This window comes from Diadema antillarum, unplaced genomic scaffold (genome assembly GCF_040938485.1).
Source record: "Diadema antillarum isolate AM-2024a unplaced genomic scaffold, OU_Dant_1.0 scf00000095, whole genome shotgun sequence".
Lineage (NCBI taxonomy): Eukaryota > Metazoa > Echinodermata > Echinoidea > Diadematoida > Diadematidae > Diadema > Diadema antillarum.
Window position 1 is genome coordinate 1,361,473 of NW_027270984.1, and position 22,400 is coordinate 1,383,872.

A 22,400-nucleotide genomic window follows, 5' to 3' on the forward strand; every position below is an offset into this window, starting at 1 on the left:
TCGCGTAATCTACCAAATTATAAAAGAAAAAATTGAATTTTTCATTTTTTATATTGTATATTATGCGTAATTCAGAAAATAAAGCTAATGGCATCCTAATTTTTGATAACATTATTCCTTGTAGCATTCCTAACAATGTACTTGAAAAAAAAATCTGGTATCAGAGATAATTTCTTATGTACTCTATTGTTTTATGAATTTCTTATGTATTTCTTTGTTTTTCGACCTTTTTTTCGTTTTTTTTTTCCACACAATTTATTACAGAACCTATTTTAAGCATAATCATGCTTAAATTAACTGATTTCAGCCATTGAATATGAAAATAATCGCATCTTTTTTTTTAGTGAGGTGAGAACACTCTATTTGCATAGACTTTGTACACAAAATCACGTTTTTGAGCCATTTTCGGTCTGACAAGCATGTATAAAAGGTCGTAAAGCGTCGTAACGGTATGTCCGATTTTCGCGAAAATGGTGTCATAAGATGTGCGAGACTTGAAAGTAAAAAGTCAGCGAGCGGCGCGGGTCAAAAAAATTTGCGTGGCAAAATGGTCGCGGCGGAAAATGTCGGGGGGTGGTTGATTCACCCCCCCCCCCGGCCCTTTTAGGGTTAATGGTGCATATTTGCATCTTTCATAACGGTGAGAAGAATCGAGATACAGTCCTTTCTTAATGACTTATTTGCACCTGTTCTACTGATGTTAAAGGTGCGTTAATTTCACCCTGCAAGGGTGCAAAAATTGCACCCGTAGTATGGATGCAAGTTTGCCCTGTAAAAGTGCGCAGTTTTTACACTCACACGCACGCGCACAGTTCGTACACTCACACATACACAGCACACACACACACACACACACACGCACACACACACACACACGCTATACACACAGGTCTGCGAACAAAAACACTCAGCGAACAATAAAAGGGCCTAAACGATGCAGTGCACATGTAATGATGTGATTATATTGCATATACTGTACCTTTACTAGTTTACAACATACAGGGTCAGCTTTCTAAATATACACTGAAAACAAATTTACGAAACATCCAATCGTAATAACTAACGTTAGCAGAACTACAGTGACTGAGTCTCATAACTTCATTCTCGAAGCAACAAGAAACATATTATTACTGATACAGCACGAGAAGATCATTTTTTTTTTTTCGGGAGGTGTCCATATGAATCAGTTGTGTAAAACGTCAGTTTGTTTTATTTCTTTTCTTTATGTCTCCCTGTTGTAAAGCTGTAAAGTTTGATGTAAACCAAATATGGTTAGTCTTCGGACTTTTATTTGGTGTTTTTTAATAAAACCGAAATTGAATTGAATTGAATTGAAAACCGAAATTGAAATTAAATCTCAACTGCCTCTTTTTTTTCTTATACACGTGTACTTCTATACTTTCTTCTATTTGATTTGCAGTGTAAGCTATTTCATTGTTTGTACTTAAATTTGTTTTGATGATCATGACATTTTATCTGTACATAATGTGAGCAGGACCCCTTGGTAGAGCAGTTAACCAACTGAAAGGGCTACCCTGCTAAAAGAATATTGAAATAGATAAACAAATGAATATATAAAACTGTTACACTTAACGATTATAGGATGAATCGTGCATGTGTGTATTGTGTGCGTGCGTGCTTTTCTGTTAATGTGCAAGATATGCTTGGTTGCATTCATTCAATGGTTTCATGTTTGCTACATGGTTTGATTAACAACCTCTCTGCTTATTTCTTTTACCTGTATAGTTCTTCTCTTGGTGCATTCAATATTAGACATCGGAGCATTAGTCATGTTGAACTTATTACATTGTATGCGGTGTGGTAAAGTTGGAATATTATCGAGTAATGAAATCCTGCATGTACCCGGAGACCAGAATTTCTGAATCTCACATTGATCATCGTTACATTATCTGTTTTGCTGTTGTTTTTGTTTGTTTGTTTGTTTGTTTGTTTGTTTGTTTCGCAAGGGTTGCTAACAATTTATGAGACTAAAGAGAGAAAAAACTGCAAATATAGATGTGTGAAGTCATGATAATCGATTGCTACCCAACCAGCATATCTGGAGTACCTTCATAATTTTATAGGTATTCCTTAGAATTGCGCCATCTATTGATTGGCAACCAACGAATGAAATACATGTATGATAGCCAAAGGATAAGATTTGAAATACGTCGCATGCTAGACTACCCTGGTCCCAGAAACAAGATGAAATGCACTGAGCCGAGAATTATTCTCCATTTTTCTGGATGCATATAAACACATAAAACAATGTACACACTCACGGACTTTAGTGGCCCCATCGGGCCAACAAAACATAATCATTTCTTAAAAGAATGGATGTGGCTCGAAGCCTATTTCTGGTTGCCCCGACCGCGAATGTCAAGCCTGCCAGTCGAACAATATGTCTGTACAATTATGTTGGTATCATATTATTAGTATGTGCATATCACCCATGCAGTAGTAATGGGAAGATGCAGTAGTAGGTACATAAAACTTACCCTTTGCATGTCGGTATAATTATGCATTTATTTATTAGTATGATAATCTGTGTGTCATTCATTCATTTTCTTGTTCATAGTAATTCATTTAATATCTATTCGTAAGTATGACTCGCTGTGGCGAGTCGACACCGTTTCATTGGATTAAGGGAAAGATGAGCGTCGGGAGAGGCCTAATCTTTCATATTCTTTCTGTATATAGTTCCTTGCTACCACTTCAGGCGGACCCCAATATGGGATGGTATATAGCAATTTCCAGGACATAAAATTGTGGGACCGATCTCCTTGGTATGGGTCCGAACCACTTTACTGGTTTTGTGCTTTGCCATTATATTCGATTCCATACCTGTGCGTATATATACTGTTCAGTGACAGCATGGAACTACCTGTATGCACTGTGTATAGTATATAGCTCTATGGTGACAGTGTGACACGCGTAGAGATTTTTACAAGAAAGCATAATGTACGTGCTGATGTATCATACACACTTGGCTTACTTTCGCGCCCGAAGTGGCAATAAAGGGGAAATGAGAGTGATACTATGTTAAGATGAACCATAGGTGTTAAATCACATCAATTATCTATAATTAGGGACCATGAAGGTCGTAAAAACTACCACTCGGTCACTCGGAAAGAAAGAGATGACTTATTGTTTCAGCTCATAGATTCACGGCTATCAACTTTCATGTACTTTCTAATTACAATTATGTTTCTCTTTCAACATCTCCTATTTTTATCTATCTGTCTGTCTATCTATATATCTATCTATCTATCTATCTATCTATCTATCTAGGCCCTATATCTATATCTTATTATCTATCCATTTATTTTTCTACTATCTATATCTATATCTATCCACTGTACTCCACCCGTTTCTCTATCCCTCTATTTATCTCTACATATTTCTATCTGTTTATCTTTCATCTAATGTAGTTTCTCTCTCTCAACACTGATATCAAACCCGGACTGTTGACACGGGACCAACAAAATACAATCAAACATAACAAATATTCAAACTATCATACCCTTATCAATCTGATTCCCGTTCCTCATGATTATATCTTCCGTTCAAATCTAATATTGTTTATTATTTTCTAGTTTGTTTTATTTTGTTCTGTCTCCTCGTCCTCTGAGCAAGAATGCATCAATGTGCGTCACTATACCCGAGAATACACTTCAACAAAAATGTCCCCGTCTCTCTGGTCACTGTTCATTCCATTTAAAAGATGACCTCAATAATTGTGTCGGAACATTAAAGAATACACCATACTGTTTAATACGTGCATGTTTCATCTGCTAGATAATGATTATTATCATGTAAACAAACAACACATGTGCATTAATTTTCTATAGCGGAAGTAGGAAATAGTGACCCAATATCTGAATGGTCTGAAACTAGACTAGGACGTGTTTACATGGCCACACTAGTTTCTGTTGTGTGTGTGTGTGTGGGGGGGGGGGGGGGGGGGGTTCCTTATAATTATACTTTCGTCACGGTGAGTAAGCTGGACTTTAACCATGGAGCTATTATGTTTAGTCGCTCCATAATCATACATTGCTCATTCATCGCAGAGCGGAACGTGCTGTTAAGTATACTCAATCTACATGTGCACGGTGTTTGAGCACATGATTGCTACAGGTGAGTCTACCTGTTAAAAGCAGCTGCATTAATAGTTGTCGATTTGTTCGGTACTTCTTATCGAGTTCGAGTCTCGCTTCAAGCACTATGTTCTTCGAAAGAGGGCAAGCCCTGCTGTGGGGAGTTTTTGCTGTCGCCTTGTGGAGGGGTTCGGTCGAGGCCAGGCCCAGCGGAGAACTGCAAGCCGTCGACCTGGTGCGAAAGGTATAATAGGACAGGGGTCTACTTCTTACCCGTGCCTATTGTTAAACAAACGGTTTGGATTATTATAATAGTCGTTGTATTTGATCGATTCTAGTTGTTGATTTGATTTGATTTGATTTGATTTGATTTGATTTGATTTAAATTGATTTGATTTGATTTGATCTGATTTGATTTATTATCTATATTATCTGAATGACATTGCCTTACAATACCATCCTTATTTTCAGCGATATTATCAAAAGTTACAGAACAAGGTGCTACACACCATGGGCATTCCTATAATTTCAACAATTTTCATTACACATGCACATCTGTGACATGATTACACGTGTTATGAATTTGCATATATAACTGCTGCCAACAATAAACAAAAAGCTTGGCTATTTGGTAACCGATGATAACATAGCATTTAAAAAGCATTACCATTGTTTGCCATTTGAAGCAGTGATCTAAAAGATGTTCGAGTTATCACATTAATTTTGATGCATGTGTGTAGGTCAGTTTTATCACAAAACATCCTACCATACAAACATTTTGCAATAAAGCCTAAAATATAAGGAGATATCACTATAATTATTCTTAATAAACCAAAAACCACAAAGTTGTTATCGTAGTGAATGAATTCTTCCTGAATTTGTTATATAGATATAGATATGAGCTGAGACACGCTATACAATGGCGTTTCCCCCCTTTGCTCACAGTTTTAATATCATGATAAATCATTTTACGGAAGTTACTTCAAAATATATGCATTGAGAAAAACCAAGAATACGATCAAGAAGAGGAAAAAAGGAGAAGGGGAATTAGAAAAGAAGGACTGCTGGAGAAGGATAGGAAGGAGGTGGAGGAGAAGAATGAGTAGTAATAGCAGTACACTATAACAATATCGTATATAGAAGAAGAAATTATAGCAAGTGATTAACAAATTGTCCTATTATATATACATCGACGTAAATAAAGCATTATTTACGTCGATGTAGGGCAAATTTGTCAATCAGTTGCAATACCAAAAAAAAAAAAAAAAATCTCGATGGAAGAATTTGAATAAGAATTTGAATTTGAATAAGAAAAATAGGTTCAATCATAATGATACTATACTCACACACTGATAGTTCCTGTCACACAAACATTGTTACATAATAAGCGGCGCTCCCCAACTCAGCACAATAACTAATTGTTTAGGGGAAAAAATTGAAAAATGGAGGGGAGCGCATTGATGTTTATAAATGTGAAAGTCTTGCTTTTCACATGCCTCTTTTTGATCAGGTATACACGCTGTGGTGTGCGATTGGTTTCTCATCCCAGATTTTTGTGTTGAGAATTGGCAATAAAACTGTTTTACCAAACTTTTGGTATTATTATTATGTGCAGTATCATGCGAACTTGCAACTGCCTTGATGTGTATTTTTTGGTTTGACGTCCTATCGAGAAGACCTCGTTTATTTGGTATAGATTTTGTTGCTCACATTATGAGTCCAAGCTAACGTGAAAAACAAAAACAAAAAAACTTGAACACCTCTGATATATGAAGTTTGTGTATGTGTGTGTGTGCGCGCGCGCGTACGTGTGTTTTACCTCAATGACCGTATTGAAGAATTTCAGTAAGGATTTATCTAAGAATAAGTATCTCATTAAGAATTTCGAATTTCGTAACTTCCGTGTTTCCCAGTTTCCCTTCCTCTGTGAAACATGAAACTAGAAAATTAATATTAAACTTCTGCTCTTCATTATTTTGATAAAATTAATATCTAGCTGTAAGGGATCCAGTTATAAGAGGAGTGTAGTTCCTCTTTGCTGCAAACAATTGCGAGATTTCAGCAGTATTTTGTGAACATAATAGTACGATGTTTTGTATTCTTTTGTGCCGGATTGTACAAAGGTTAAGTTTTGTTTTCTCCCAAAAATGGATCGTTGTAATCCACGGGACTTTTTGGAGCGGTGTACTAGTAATCGTGATTAAGCAGTGTGACAATAAATGCCCCGTCAGTGCATATTGTGATTGTAAACACACTTTGGTTGGATCTTGTGACTCGCCACGTCCTTTTTTTATTATAGTCCCAAAATTGCCCTGTCACCAACTATGTTAAAAAGCGGAACTTCACGGTTTTAAAACGATTGTGTGGACTATGCGGTAAACCTGTAAAATGAGCGTGAAAACTTTAGGGAAAGTTTCAATTGCAAACTGGCTGAATATAAAGACTAGGCTACTTTGCACAATCGCAGCGGCTCCAAGCAAGCAAGGGTATTATAATAGCGTCCTTGGGGAAACGGATTATATAACGTCAACAGTAAAAACCACGAACTGGGAAATTCCCTGTTTGAGCGTATCCATTACGTCATTGGAGGTGGCAAATGGCGTCAAGATTGTTTTTGCTTTGTTTAATCGTCGTGGTCGAGTGAGCAGTTGACCGTCGTATAGCAATGGATCATTGTCAGATTTTTGTCGTTCGTTCGCTCGTAGTGTGCATGTGTTAAATACAATATGGCAGCGAACAACACAGTAGACCTTTTAGAGGAAATAAATATCAAATGTGACATAAAATCTGGAAGTCACACGAAAGAGTGAGAGAAAGAGAAAGAGAAAGAAGAGAGAGAGAGAGAGAGAGAGAGAGAGAGAGATGGGGAGAGGGGAGACGGTTGGAGGAACAGGGAAAGTTATCAAACGTATTGTAGATTGAAAATTTTGAGAAATAGGAGTAGTAGGAGGAGAAAGTAAAGAGAAGAAAGAGATGGCGTTTAAATCAGTGTCCCAATTAATTTGCCTTCTTGACTTTCATGTCATTTAAATTCTATTGTAATATTTCTCAATGAAAAAAAATACATGGAATATCACAAAATAAAATGGTACATGATATCCAACTATAAGATAGGAGGAACAGTAGAATAACTATTGCAAACATGTAGAACATGGTGCATATTATGGAATATTGCAAACATAATTAGAAAATATCATATAGAACATGATTGCAACTATATATCAGTATTCATGCAAAACAATAATTAAAACATTAACTTTTTCACAGCTTTTATGTTCTTTGTCCGACTTCATGGAAATATTGTATACCCTGCTTGTTTGATTTCACTTTATTTATTGTAGTCCATTTGAAAATTGTTTGCGAAGGATAAAGCATGCATCTCCTTGAATCTTATTCATGAAAAGTACTGTAAAGTCATGCAGGAAGATAGCAATGTGTGACTCTTTTGACTTGCGTAACTTTTTTTTTCATGTCCGGTTTTGATGAAACTTTCACGTATGTTTTTTGTTTGTTTTGTTTTTAACTTTACTGTGGTTAAAATGAAGACGAAGTTGAATTAATTTTCAATGACTTGAGCATAAGCGGCGTCACAGCCACGTGGTTCAAGGCGGCCAAATGGAATACGTCAGGTGACTCACACGCTATGATAACTTTTTCCCCCATCAAATGCCGTGTTGTTTTTGTTGACGTTGACGTTGTTTTCCACGTGAATTGGGTCTAATATCGCGCGTGGTTAACCTGCCGCCTCAAGACATGGTACTCTCTAAAAAATATTCACTCTTAAAGGAGTGAATACAAAAAAAGAGTGAATTCAGAGTGAAATTGGAGAGAATTTTGAGTGAAAATGTTCATTTTCACTCGTTTTAGAGTGACGTCAGGGATCACTCCAAAATCTTCGAGTGATCCTTGAGGTCACTCCAAAATGAGTATGCACTCCAAGTTCACTCTAAATTCACTCTTTTTTGTATTCACTCCTTTAAGAGTGAATATTTTCACTCGATTTTTTTTTAGAGAGTAAAGTTATATTAAAGACATCGCCGTTTTTTTTATTTTGTTTTGTTATTTAGTTTTCGGCTTATCAAAATATCGTTTGCTTGAGCTTCCGTTACTGCATCTATTTCGATCAACCTATAATAAGATAATGGATTCAGGCTCATGTGTTTAAAACAGAACGCCAACGTGTTGTTTTTTTCTCTCTTTGTTCGCTTATGTTTTACACAGTTTATGAGGATGGATGCCTCAAGTGCCGATGGTGAGTGTCGACCCTACCTCAATATTTGTCTATAAAATTGATTATATCTATCATCTAGCGAATTCTTGTGGAAAAGGCGGGTATCTGTTGCACTCAGACTCATTCACGTTTTCTATATCATAACATAGATTTCCGATCAGTTATAGACATAGGCATAAAGGGAGAGAGAAGGAGTGTTTAATGAGCTATGTTTTTTAGCGGATCAGTCTAGTCTTTCCCATAGCTTTATTTACTTTTAAATGGCATTTTTGCAAAGTATGCATTACTTCTCTTAAACAAGCGTGTACTATAGGCCTACATTATATTAATTCTGTATACTTTACAACTTATATTTCTTTACTTCTTTACGTGTATGATACGTTGTATCATATGTTGCATTTTGTTCGATGGAAATAAAGTGATTGGATTAAGATAAATCTATATGGAATCTCACCCCCCCCCCCATCCCCACTCTCACGCGCTTCCACGCTAACCCCACTATCTTGTACCTATCGACAGAGAGGACGGCGTGTCCGATCATAGTTCCCCGTAGGGTGTGGGGAGCCAGACCGCCAAAGTCCCGCCTAGACATGGAAACTCCAGTGCCATTCGTCGTCTTACATCACACCTACATGGACGAGTGTTTCAACCTGGATGACTGCTGTAAGATGATGAGAGAAATACAGGTATAAAGAAATCCACAGGAAAATACACACATACACAAAAGTTCGGAGAGTGTAGGCCTATGTATTCCAATCTTAAATTAATTCGCAATGCCTGAAGTGAATAAGAACATTATGCTCTCTTTTTTTTTCCGCCGAGAAGCCAAAAATATTTACCACACAATTTTGGAATATGCAGTCATATTGCGCTTCTGCTTGAGATCGGAGAGTATTCCAGATATTAATTCATTCGCTAAGGCTGAAGTGAATAAAAACGTATGTTCTTTCTTTTTTTCTGTTTTTTTTTTCTGCCAAGAAGCCAGAAATGTTTGCCGTACGAATGAATGAATATTCCGCTTTTGCAATGAGAAACGCGAACTTCGTGATGACAAAGATGATATAATGCTGGTGATGGTGATGGTGATGATGATGATGATGATGACGAGATATTGATTTACCTATCTCATTCGCTTTCTGCTGCTGAAGGATTTGCACATGGATGACCGTGGCTGGGATGACATCGCCTACTCCTTTCTGGTTGGCGAAGATGGCCGAGTGTACGAGGGACGAGGTTGGGACACGGTGGGCAGTCACGCTCCGTGGTACAACTTCAGATCAATAGGCAAGTATCATACAAATGAATAAATTACTATAAAATATAAAGGTTATGCATAACATCGAATGTCTAGTGATGCAGTGAATACAAATGAACAGATGATTCATTTACTTTCTTCACTATTTGATTACTTATTTCCTGCATAGCTATCTATTTTTATTACCTTTTGGTGCTGCGTGACCTTTAGAATTTGACGTTTCAATGTTATTATATCTTTGGTTAAAACAACAACAATAACAACAACAACAACAACTGAGTTCATCTTTTAACCAAATGACTAAAGAATCGACTTCAGGTACAAAGTATCGATGTATCTGCATGTTGGGATAAAAATGAATGGCTCAAAATTGTTAAGTATCTTAATCGATGGCTCTTATTGCATGTGCCGTATATAGTGTGTTCAAGTATATGATCTTTACTATGTTGGAAAACACAAGCAGGAAAGCCGTAGAATATGGTTGGATGAATTGAATAATTTCCCAATAAAAAATTCCACCAATTTGCCAATGTACACAGATGCGGTGACTTTGTGTTCTATTCTGCCGTTGCTATGGTAATTACTTTTCTGTCCTGATTGTTTCCTGATGTATCTCTATAAATCACTGTGCGGAAACTTTATACTCCACATTGATATCGACACCGGATCCCTGCAGGAATGGCGAATTATGTTTTCTTTTCCGTTCATTATTCATTACCTACCATGATCATGTCGGGAGGACCGTTAATCGAGTCTGTATCCGAAAGTTATCGCAAAATAACATTTTGCAGGCATGACAAATGACTTTTTTGTCTAATAAATCTTCTCTTGTAAATTTCACTTTGACGTGACAGGAATATCCATCATGGGTAACTACACGGCCAAACTTCCCAACAAACAGGCGATCAGTGCGTTCCAGTCTATCGTATCATGTGCAATCGAGAAGTGAGTACGCAGTGGGGTGGGGGGTGGGGGTATTTTCTGTTGTCTTTGTTTAATTTTTTTCTCGTTGACAATTATCAATTTCAGTAAATTGAGGAAATTTTTTACTTCATTGACTTTAATAAAGGGTGTGCAGACAAACAACAGAGAAAGCTTTATCAAAACCTGCAAAAGAAGAACAGGTTCGTTGAATTTTCAGATTCCACATGACATTGTAATAACAAAACAGTCCAATGGGTCACATTTACATGATTATGCAAATGAGATGAGGCTATGACGTCACGCATCAAGATCTTCCGTTGATTTCCATCACCAATCAGTGTGAATTCTTTTGAAAATAATGGAGTAACTATAAATCCTATTTGAAAATCGCCCATTCCCATTTTCAGAACTCTTAATTATCTGATGCGTAGAGTAATACAGGTATTTTCCGTTTGTGAATAGTTTATTCAATCCCGGATTTGCATGCAAATGAGACGCCTGTGATATCATGACATTGTGGCTATATAAATGTACTCTTAGATAACAAAACAACAAATATCAGTTTTGTATTATCCACCGATAAATAATAATTCGTGTTATCAACATTCTTATTGTTATCATTATTAGTGGAAAATTGAGCAAAGAAATGGGATTCGGAATCCCATTTTCTGTGCTCAATTTTTCACTAATAAATAATTTTCATTTCTGGTCAGTTTTTCTGTTTGTTACATTATCATTATTATCAAAATCATTACTATCATTAGCATGCTATTATTTTTATCATTGTTATTATTATTATTATCATTATTATTATCATATTATTATCATTATCATTATAATGATCACAATAATCATCATCATTATCATCGTCATCATAGATCTCATGATGATGATGATGATTAGCATTGTTGTCATCGACATCATCATAAACAATCTAAGACATGCTCTTCTTATTCTCTGCTAACGCAGCAATAAACTGGATGCAAACTACACCCTCTACGGTCACCGTCAAGCAACACCTCTTCGGACGTGCCCGGGCGAGGCGCTCTTCGAGGAAATGTGGTCTTGGCCACATTGGGTATGTAGGATTGATATAGGGTAACCACATTGCCATTGGGTATGTAGGATTAAAAGGGTAACGCCAGCTGCAAACCCCAACTGACTCTGAATTTAGTAAAATAAGAACCAAAGGACCAGTGACAATTCATAAGACTTCGGTACTCCGATATGAAATCAAAAAGCTTTTTAGCGAACCTTAGATATTCCACGAAAGTCTTGCCAAAGCCACCACATTATGCAATCTCAAAAAGAGAAGCGAACTGAAATCTTAGGTATACCACACCACCCCACCATCAATAATATGTTGACTGTTGATTGTCTATAGCAAATATCAAATGCATGGCACGGCATTATGGTGCGACTTACAGTCTTTTTGACAAGGCCCTCTCGCAGTTTGATGGCTATATAAAGGACGAGCGAAGCGAGCCCAGCCGAGCGCGATGATTTCGCACTCGGCTGTTCTTGCTTCGTTCGCCCCCGTTCGCTCACAACCAAACAGCGATAGGGCCTTGGCAAAAGGCTAGGTGCGACACGAGTGCTCCATGCAATTTTTCACGGTCTGTAACCAGACATCCTTTTTCTTCTCATTGTTGACTCTTACAGCAAGCTGGTGATCACTTCCCGCCAAAGAAGACAGGGAACGAACTTGAAGATGTCCATGCCCCTGAGAAAAACAAACAATCTGTAGAGAATGAAATTCCTGAGAATGAAATTCCTATCAAGATGAGAACCTTTTAAACTCTACTCGACTTTATGGTCTCTACATGAGCTAGAAGTACTGCTTCCAGCAGCATGTTTAGTTGACACTAGTTAGCTGTTCTATAAGCATGCACCTAATGAGAATTCACTATAACATTGAGTGAATCAAATACTTGATAACCAAAGAAGCCCAAAGCTCTTGCGTTTTTTTTATAGCTATTATAATCATTTATATTATATAGTTCATTTCTTATTTCGTTTTGTTTTTGCTATTCATATCTTTTCCTGCGGGCAGGCGGGCTCGATAAAAATGTTTTCTGTGTAACTTGTAATGAATGTATAGATTTTATATTCTTCTCTGTTTTGCATTCTGAGTAGTTTAGAGGACCAGCTTGAGTATAGAGTCGACTGCAATATTAGCTTCGATCGGGATATGCAGCAAGTCTTCTCTTTTGTTCAAGAGGAATAATTCTGTTAATGAAATGATGACAATGATGATAAATAACAGTAAATATGTAGCCAAACGTTGACAGCTAATAAATTGTACTATCATTCAACAAAATGAACCATCCTATTCAACGCGCCCTACGGAATGCCTGATCTTGTTTATTGCGAATGTCTGACAAAATCGAAATGATAAACCTTTTTTTAAATGCCTCTTTCGTCAACATTAAAGGAGGGCAGTTAATGGAAATATATTTTATGACTTTCTTAAGACAATATCTCAAAGAGGATTTTGTTGGCTATTGAATTGATTTTCAAAATAAACAAACAGAACAGAAGAATCTCAGTACTTTACTAAAAACACCTTCGAACACGATAGAACGGGAACTGATCATCCTTTTCGTTTATATCTTGAAAACCAGAAAAGGGCTCTTAATGGAGCAGACTTGATTACCTTCTTTACGGTCAAAGAAGATTTTATGGGTTCTTGAACTTGTTGAACTAATATGCAGAACAACAACTAAAAAAAACACACAAGCAGAACAGATGACTCTTAGTACAATTTGTACTACCAAAATCGCCTTCGAGCCTCGCTTCGAACAGGACAGAATGGCAACTGATCAACTTTATCGCCTATAACCGCAGAATTAGACGGGCTGTCAATGGACAAGACTTGATGACTTTCTTTATGGATAAAGAAGATTTTATGAGCTGTTTGATTAATTTGCAAAACCAACCAACCAAACAACAGAACAGACGAACCTTAGCGCTTTACCCCCCCCCCACCCCCCCCCCCAAAAAAAAAAAAATCAAAAAAAAAAAATCGAACATGTTAGATCGGTTGCAACACAATGACGAAGGACGTGCCCCGATTCGGAAACCTACATTTAACCATTTGGCTTCCGCAGGTTTCGTGCAACGTCTGGCTCTACTTTCTGAAGCAAGCACGAAATACAGGAAAACGTCTTTCAACGAGGACTTTTAGATCATGTCAGTTACACACCTCGTTATATCAGGTTTATCACTGAATCAGGGTAAACAAAAACAAAAAACAAAACAAAGAAACAAAGACTTAAAGGACATGCAACGACCTATCACATTGGTTAAGATGGTTTTGTTTAAAACCGACCCCTTTTGTAAAGAGGCTCTAATAAATTTCCATGTGGTCCATGGTTAGACTATTTGTTGACGTAGTGGAGATGACATTGCATACTAGGCTGAAATACATGTATTGTACACCTGCGCGCGCATGCGTAAAGAGCGTCAGCAGGTGGTCCTGAGATTTGCGAGAGGAATCATGGCCGCGGGAGGTTCAGTGAGCAAGGGAGTTCAAACAATAATAAGACAAGAGGCATTAAAACTGCCATTTTTGAAGACACACGTACACTTTTACACATCCAATCACTTTCCAGTGCTATACAACATAATCACATGATTACTACTAGATATACTAGTGGTGTTATTTTTGTATAAATTATTTGCAAATTAGTGTACTACTTTTTTTATACTGGTTTAGGATACATGTACTGTCGTTATAGATAGGTAGTTCAATTAGATAAAAAATAAACATGCTTATCAATGCAAAAACCAAGATTGAGCAATCATATTTATGTATAATGTGTTTCCCTTTTTTTTTCTCTCCGCTGGCCGTCAGCAATAGCTATCAACATGTTTTTCAAATTCTAATAGTGCTCAAAGCAAACTAGGTATTAATAGTGTTGGCATATTTCGAAAACATGCATACACACGTAATTATGTATGTATACACACAATATATGTACAATGTATATGTATAGACATAAATATATGTATATTATGTATGTACACATATAATACATGTACAATGTATATGTATAGACATCAATATATGTATATTATGTATGTATACATATAATACATATAATCATGTATAGACACAAATATGTGTGTATTATGTATGTATGTATGTATGTATGTATGCATATATCTGAATAAAGCCAAGAATACATCTGTATTAATGTGTATATATGTGTTGAACTTATTGCCAGGAATGTGTTTGGAAAACATATATGTCAGCCATATACAAATCCAACAATACATTTGTATCGTCAAAAAAAAAAAAATAAAATAAAATTATGTCCAGTTATAGGCCAGCTAAGCAACTAATTAAAGGAAACCAAAACCCAAGATAAATGTGGATTGAGTGAAAGCAGCAATATTAGTGGAACACATCAGTGAAAGTTTGAGGAATATCAGACAATCGATGCAAAAATTATGAATTTTTAAAGTTTTGGTGTTGGAACTGCTGGATGAGGAGACTACTAGAGGTTATGATGTCATGAGTGGACAACAATATAAAAAAAAAATATAAAGGGAATTCCACAAAAATTCATTTTTCATGAAATGACTCATTCCATCAATTTAATACTGATATATGTAAGGGTAGTAATTATTCCCCATGCTCTCTGAAAGCGGTAAGTCAAGTGCTCTTTCATTTTGCTAGAAATGTGAAAACATGTTGAAGTTTCTTTATATTTTCTTAATAGTTGGTGTCCACACATATGTCATAAACTCAAGTAGTCTCCTCATTTACGGTTCCAACACCAAAACTGTAAAAATTCATAACTTTTGCATCGATTGTCCGATTTTCCTCAAACTTTCACTGATCTCATATGAAAAAAAGAGAGAAAGAATTTGATAATTGTGTTGTGCAAGGTATTTTGTGAAAATGTATGTTCCATCAACTCACACAGAACAAGAAGTGGATTCGGCACAGCTCTTTGTAAAAGAGTAAATAATCAATTTATTAAGATGTTATAGCTTTAGTCAATTAAATACAAAGTGGGGATTAGCATGTACATGTTTGCACTAAACTTTACTAGTATCCATGGTTACTGTACATTTCTTCTGGGACATATACAGACTTTGCATAAGAAGGGAAGTAGTCGCAAACATATACATATATTACAATTATCTCTCTTCTGTGTGTCAAGATGCTTCCTTACAATAACACTTTGTACACTTACACACATTTGCAGGTATAGATAAATTTCTTGACAAACAAGTAAAAGTACAGTTCCAAGAATAATTGCAACCCCATCATGCATGTTTGGATATAGATTCCCCAGACATAATCTCTATAACATTACAAAGAACATTACTCTTTCTTTAAATTCATACGCTTATGCTAAAATTTTGATATGTTTAATGAATGAATCAACGGAAACCAGCAGAAAAATGCATTCACTCATGTCTTCAATATGAAAAATCTGAGCTAAATGGTCGTGCATGCTAAGTTGAACGGTGTTATTAAACAAACATGAACGGCGAAGGGACAGTATTTTTCAGTGTGTACATATAGGGGGAAAGGGGATGTTACTGTCTTGATGTAATCTAATTCTTAAGAGTGAACTGACACAATCTAGGCCATAACAAAGTCATATACACTGAACCAAAAACGAAAAAACGAGGAAAAAATACAAACAAATAAGAAAGATGATTTGCCCCCACCCCCAAGAAAATCTTGTATGGGTTAAAAAATTGATACCTGAACTACCATTTGTCCAATATTCCAAACTTCACAATGATTCAACATTTGGAATAGGGGATAGGGTAGGGGGTTGAGCAAGTTGCAAAAGCATTTCAGATTGTGTGTATTATATTGCCCAGTTCCTACTCATTTCTTTGGTGTGTTTTTGGAAATTGAAGTGGTACAAATTACAAAGCACTGGTCACACTGGCAAAGGAGTGGAGTCCCGGCACCAGTGCTGATGACTAAAACAGTACCAGCAGGAGACTTTTAATACAAGAAAGCCTCACAAAAAAGTAACAAATCAAAACATTAAAAAAAAAGAAATGAGTACAACTTGACTTTGACAGCATACACGACTACTCACTTAAGGAAATTACTTACAAAAAACATGACCTCACTTGTATGTCTTTATACAATTACTAACACGTTGAGGATGGGCTGATTTTGCTACAACATGCATTTCCAATATAGACTCCTGCCCGAGTATACTCGGGACTCGTCCTCAACAGGTCAAAATGAACCTATAGCTGTACGACACGGTGGAGAAACTGATAGTTAACCCCGTCTCGTCAAGTTCCCTCTGAGGTCAAAAGAATTCCCAGCTTAGGATTTAAAATAGTTCTAAAAAGTCTGAAGACACGCATGACTCAAACTTGTGAAGATACATGCACCCCTTACTGGTTTAACCCTAAAAAGACTGGGGGGGGGGCCTAAAAGGCCCCCCCCCCCCCGACATTTCGTGCGATTACTCTGCAACACGCAATGCTCTTGCCGCGATGCTCTATGACTTTTTTCTTTCGAGTTTCCCGCACATTTTGACACCAAATTTGTGACGCCCGGAGGTACGGTTCTGAAGTTACATAACTTTTTGTACATGCGCGTGAGGCCGAAAATGGCTCAAAAATGTGATTTTGTGTACAAAGTCAATGCAAATTGATTTTTTCACATGGTTCATATAAATATGCTTATTTTTACTCTCAATGGCTAAAATTAATTTATTTTAGGAGTATTATGCTTCAAAAAGTGTCTGCCACAAATTTTGTAAAAAAAACAACAAAAACAAAAGGTCGAAAAAACAAAGAAATACATAAGAAATTCATAAAACAATAAAATAAATAAGAAATTAATTTTGATACCAAATTTTTTTTCAAGTACATTTGCTAAGAATGCCATAAAGAATAATTAGACCAAAAATTAGCACTTTTGGAGCTTTATTTACTGATTTAGGTCAAAGAGTCTGATTTCTCGCATAAATTAGCATAATTAATCAAAATAAAATAAAAGAATACTATTTTGGAAAATTTAAATATACGATCTTGTAGATTACATCGCACACTACCATTGTACAAATTTCCGCGGTGATCGCGCGATCCACGGCCGAGATCTTAAGGGGGGGCCCTTTAGGCCCCCCCCCAGTCTTTCGAGCTACCAAAATAGCCCAGTCTATTTAGGGTTAAAGTAAATAAAATCTAAGGACATGCATTAAAAGCTAATATTAAAACTCTGTATATAGAGTTGGCAACAGCTACAAAGGTTGTTGTGATAAAAGACAACAACCGAAAAAGAACACTCCCCTGAGAACACAACCTCACTACCCACACGATAACAAAATGTGCAATGTATCCTACATTTCTTGTAGATTCTCTGTAATGCATGCTTTATTATGGTTGCCAGGCTATTTTATCATCAATAGACAACTCATAGATTCCACTCTCTTTTCCCAAAATAAGATGATTCGAAAAATCTCATGGATTTGAATAAATCTTTCGTGGTCAGCAGCAGCTGACTGCATCATGTTTGTTTTGGGGGCCTACGTGGAAGAGAAGTTTTAAAATTGGATATTAATTGTTAATTAGAATTTTAGAAAAACACAGTAACACATAAGGGGTAATCCCACATGACCGACACCTATGAGTCATACAGCCCACGAGTTCGACGCTAGGCAAATAAAGCCCATGAGACCGACAATAGGTAAAAACAGCCCACGAGTTCGACAGATACAACACGGGGTTTAATGTGTTGGTCTTGTGGGCCTTGTTTGCTTAGTGTCGAACTCATGGGCTGTATGACTGGTGGGCTGTATAACTTGTAGATGGTATGACTCGTGGGTGTCGGTCTCGTGACGTGCACCCACACATAATGCCTCCTGCACTCTCTTGAGGCGTACGCATGAGAAATTATACAGCTGAAATGTAAGGGCTTTCGCTTGTGTGCCAGAGGACCTTGAATCACAAAGAACCTTTTAGTGTAGACCATAGATCTGGTCTGGATGAAAACTTCATCTTTTCTCAAACTACACTAGACCAGAACTACCATCTAATCTGAGCAGCTATAGCCCTTTCAGCGAAAATAATGTGAAGGCAGGAAAACACGTAGGAAGTACATACGAAGAACATGAAATCTGCAATATTTCATTGTTGTGTCCTTGTAAATATACCACATTATTATTTTTTTTTCTCTCTCTCTTTTTGTCATGGGCACCTGCCTATGGAATTACAAAAATACATAATATCAAAATGTAAAGAAAATACAAAAATCACACAGCAATGACCTAAAAAGCAAAGTAAAATGAAGAGGCACATTTTAACTTCTTTTTTTTTTGCCCAATTACTGCAAGGCTGTGTAGGCTTTTAAACCAGTCCAGTGATACATAGACCAAAAAAAAAAAAAAGGTTTAGATTCACCTGTATAAATCTGTTGAATGAATGAAGACTTTACCTTGTTTTCTGCATTTCTACAAATCATGCTAAAAATTCTGGATAGCCATCAACCAATTATGGGTATTGAACAAGACCCATACATCTATCATATTTGACACCATGCATTTTAATTTGTTTGTTTGTCTGTTTGTTTGTTTGTATGTTTGTTTTTTTAAAGCAAATTTTGTAAACCAATTATGAAAGTGGAAATAAATAAAATGAAATGAAATGAAATGAAATGAAATGAAATAAGGATTGCCAACCTCTGCATAAACCCCCCCCCCAAAAAAAAAAAAAAACAGAGAAAAAAAAAATAAAAAAACAATACTAATAAAAATAAAAAATGCAGATGCACAATAAAAACAAACAAAACAATTCAAAACATAAGGCAAAAATCAGAATTTGGTTCAAACTTGAAAAGTTCATATGCTCAGCAATTTTGTCTTTTGGTTCCTAGAGGACTGGAAGGCTAAAAAAAAAATGGAATTCAACTTATTGCTTGAATAGACTGGGTGAATTAATCAAAATTAATCATATAAGCCACTGGCAAACACAGGAACATAATCTTCTTAAAATCGAGTATACATAAGACAGCACACACTTATAAGACATACAATTCCTCGAGACTTAATTTTATCAAAGGCCCATAGAAATGGTATGCTCCATTACAGACAAACTGCATGCACAGACTATGCAATACACAGCAAAGAAATTGAAATATTTGGCAGACTTGTTGTTCAACTTACAAATCTCATCCCATCCACAAAGAGATATGAAACATATGTATATAGGCATATGAAATAACATCCCCCACAAACTACTGACAGAAAGTGGCTGTGTACATTTTGACTATAAGCCTCTGATCCTGGCTATTGTAGAATTTATTCCACACTCAAACATCATGCATCTACCTCTTGATCAATATCCCCATTCCTTGAGCCAGTCCCAATATAATGATGAAAGAACCTCCTGAGCTTTTTGGACGAAAGCAACAAAAGCAAAGCCTAAAACAGGTCGAGAGATATGGACTGGTCAGTGGACCAACCAATGATACACAAGCTTGAATACCTCTTGCAATTGTTACGCGGAGGTATGAAAAGATCCAACTTCCTTGTCACTTTGTGCGAGTTTGACATTCATTGATAAAGATAAAAATTCAACCAATCCAAAATAATCTACTGTACTCTCTTACATAAGAATAAAGTATATGTATACATAATGTATGTGACAGAATCTTCACATTCTAAACATCAAAGGCCCATTTCACATGGAGGTTTGCAATTATTGTTAAGTTATAATAACTACCTCCATGAAAGAGCTGATTTTGTTTTTTGTTTTTTGTTTTTGTATTTTTTTTGTCATTATTGGTTTTTTAGTTTGTCTTGCTAGCAATGTTATTTTGAGAAACTTAAAAACACATTTTGATGACATTTTCAGGATAGGTCTGTTTTAGTCGTACTAAAAGGAAAAGTGAGGTTTTTTGAGGGGATTCAGATCCTGATCCAGATCCACCTTTGTGCCAGAGTTCTTTGGCATTAGTGGCCTTACAGCCTTGGTAGGGGATTGCACTCTGTGAGTATAGTGTACTTACATTTGCAAATCACTACAGCAGCAGTCCAGATACAGTCAGTCAGTTTAGGAGTTTATCCTTAGTCAGGGCTCAACACTAAACTTGCTTTTTTCTCCCTGGTGGCACGTTCCGGCAACTGAAATCTATAAATCTGAAATTTTTGTGGCTCGAAAAGGAAATGTGGTGGCCTAAAATAAAAGGAAACATTACAATGAATTTTGAGTTTTAGTTAGACGATCAGGCCGCCAAAATGTAGCCTTTCTGGAAGTTTGGTGGCACGACACCTGCTTTAGTTGTTGCCAGAGTAAATGCAATACTCGTGACTTACAAAAAGGGCAAGCATCTTCACGAACTGGGCCCTCGATGCTTCAAACATCTACCATCATCCTTCACAGCATAAATGAGACACCACGGATATCAGAGGACAAATCTTCATTATTTGACAACGGATTTCAAACACTCTACTTCACTGCAAATGCTGTGGCTCTCCTTTTCCAACTCTTCATCGATCAACTGAGCATCATCTCACGAAGACATAAAGGCATGTTACAGCAGACACACACTAGGAGTAGTCAGACTGTCAAAAGATTGAGATGTTTAAGGTTGCGAAGTCTTCGCGATCTTTTGTCGTCCAGTCACCCTGGCAGCCAAACTTCCCGATCTTTAGATCGAGAAGTTTGGGTCATTAGTGCGCGTGCACAAGGAAGAAGAAAGAATACGCAGTGTGGTGGTTAGTGATTGTGACATGACAGTCGACACCTATACATTACAATGGCCGTGTGTTTCTGAGGCACGGCCCGAAAACAGGTGGTGGACTGGTCACACAGCAAAGATCGCAAAGTTTCAGTTTCTCGCGGTCACACTGGCAAAAGATCAAGAAGTTTGGCAGGGGTGGGGGAAATATCCCTAGTTGGAGTAGGAAGTTTCGCGAGAAGTTTTTGGGAAGTATGCAGTCACACTGGCAAAACTTTGAGATCTTAAAGATCGTGATCTTTAAACTTCTCGATCTTTTGCCAGTATGACCGTGCCTAATATCAACTCAAACTTTGCTCAGCTCTGGCAATGAAAAGTAGGCAGGTATTCCCTGAAGTTCAGTGACAGTTTTCTTGACTACTTACAGTTTCTTCCGGCAACAATGTTGGCATTTTGCAAAGGAGAGCAACTATCATAAACCTGATAATCTTGAGAGTACATGTTTTTGCTTTAGTCTCCTGTAAGTCTCAACAGTTATAGATCTCTTTTACTCTAATTTTACACAATGAGACAGCGCATCATTCACCAAGGATGGCTTTTCTAGAGGAAAAATAAATGCACAACACTCTGTTTTACACCGTTGCCAAAATGCATAAGATGATTTTTTTTTTTTGTTTATTGTCGAACTGCTGCTCTCTCATTGAGGTACCCTGACAACCATTCTCCTGATGTTGGAGTCATCTTGAATACGAGATCCTCTCCACGACAGCTGCTATGTGATGGCACAGACATGCAAAACAAATCCACTGCCAGTGGTATTTAGATAAAAACAAAAAGATGAAAAAAATTGTCATATTGATACTACTTGCTGACTTCATATATCATTAATTTCTCAATTTCCCAATGGCGCTGGGGGAAATTTACTACGGAAAACCCAAGATAAGAGGAGAAGAAGGAACACTCCGGCGATGCACCTTGGGATCCATAATTGGTTCCTCTACAGGATCTTCTGCAGCAGAGCGTTGGCCAGATCAAACGTCTCATCTGACACGAGCACGATGTCGTACTTGGCTTTGTAATCCTCCAAGTTGGCTTCAATCTAGAGAAGAGTACAAAAGATTCAATCATTCATCATCAACCCATTGAAGATGGACTGATTCTGCTATAACATACACTTCCCATAGACACCTGCTCGAATATTCTTGGGACTCGTCTTCA

The 22,400-nt window shown here is 36.8% G+C and overlaps 3 protein-coding genes across 3 annotated transcripts in view; 2 read left to right on the forward strand and 1 right to left on the reverse strand.

The window, feature by feature from the left end:
• Window positions 1-4,079: 4,079 nt before the first annotated feature.
• Window positions 4,080-9,635, forward strand: LOC139718500 (peptidoglycan-recognition protein LB-like). The gene is made up of 4 exons (XM_071629973.1): window positions 4,080-4,341; window positions 8,319-8,349; window positions 8,848-9,014; window positions 9,477-9,635. Exons 1-4 carry the CDS (start codon window positions 4,225-4,227, stop codon window positions 9,633-9,635), a joined length of 474 nt encoding a protein of 157 aa, XP_071486074.1. The 5' UTR covers window positions 4,080-4,224.
• Window positions 9,636-10,441: 806 nt separating this feature from the next.
• Window positions 10,442-13,196, forward strand: LOC139718468 (peptidoglycan-recognition protein SB1-like). The gene is made up of 3 exons (XM_071629939.1): window positions 10,442-10,528; window positions 11,477-11,585; window positions 12,170-13,196. The coding sequence occupies exons 1-3, from the start codon at window positions 10,449-10,451 to the stop codon at window positions 12,302-12,304; spliced, it is 324 nt and encodes a 107-aa protein (XP_071486040.1). The 5' UTR covers window positions 10,442-10,448; the 3' UTR covers window positions 12,305-13,196.
• Window positions 13,197-21,710: 8,514 nt separating this feature from the next.
• The window catches only part of LOC139718469 (cytosolic 5'-nucleotidase 3-like), a 28,009-nt gene continuing 27,319 nt past the window's right edge, over window positions 21,711-22,400 (reverse strand). The window contains exon 8 of the mRNA XM_071629941.1: window positions 21,711-22,281. Within this exon, the coding sequence (XP_071486042.1) occupies window positions 22,180-22,281 (102 nt within the window). The 3' untranslated portion in view covers window positions 21,711-22,179. The remainder of the gene's footprint in view (window positions 22,282-22,400) is intronic.

Bases quoted from the DNA above. Each gene is read 5' to 3' on its own strand.
- LOC139718500 (XM_071629973.1), top strand. From the start codon at position 4,225: ATGTTCTTCGAAAGAGGGCAAGCCCTGCTGTGGGGAGTTTTTGCTGTC. The intron at 4,342-8,318 runs GTATAATAGGAC...TGTTTTACACAG, and splicing joins CCGTCGACCTGGTGCGAAAG to TTTATGAGGATGGATGCCTC. The intron at 9,015-9,476 runs GTATAAAGAAAT...CTGCTGCTGAAG, and splicing joins AGATGATGAGAGAAATACAG to GATTTGCACATGGATGACCG.
- LOC139718468 (XM_071629939.1), top strand. From the start codon at position 10,449: ATGGGTAACTACACGGCCAAACTTCCCAACAAACAGGCGATCAGTGCG. The intron at 10,529-11,476 runs GTGAGTACGCAG...CTGCTAACGCAG, and splicing joins GTATCATGTGCAATCGAGAA to CAATAAACTGGATGCAAACT. The intron at 11,586-12,169 runs GTATGTAGGATT...TGACTCTTACAG, and splicing joins TGTGGTCTTGGCCACATTGG to CAAGCTGGTGATCACTTCCC.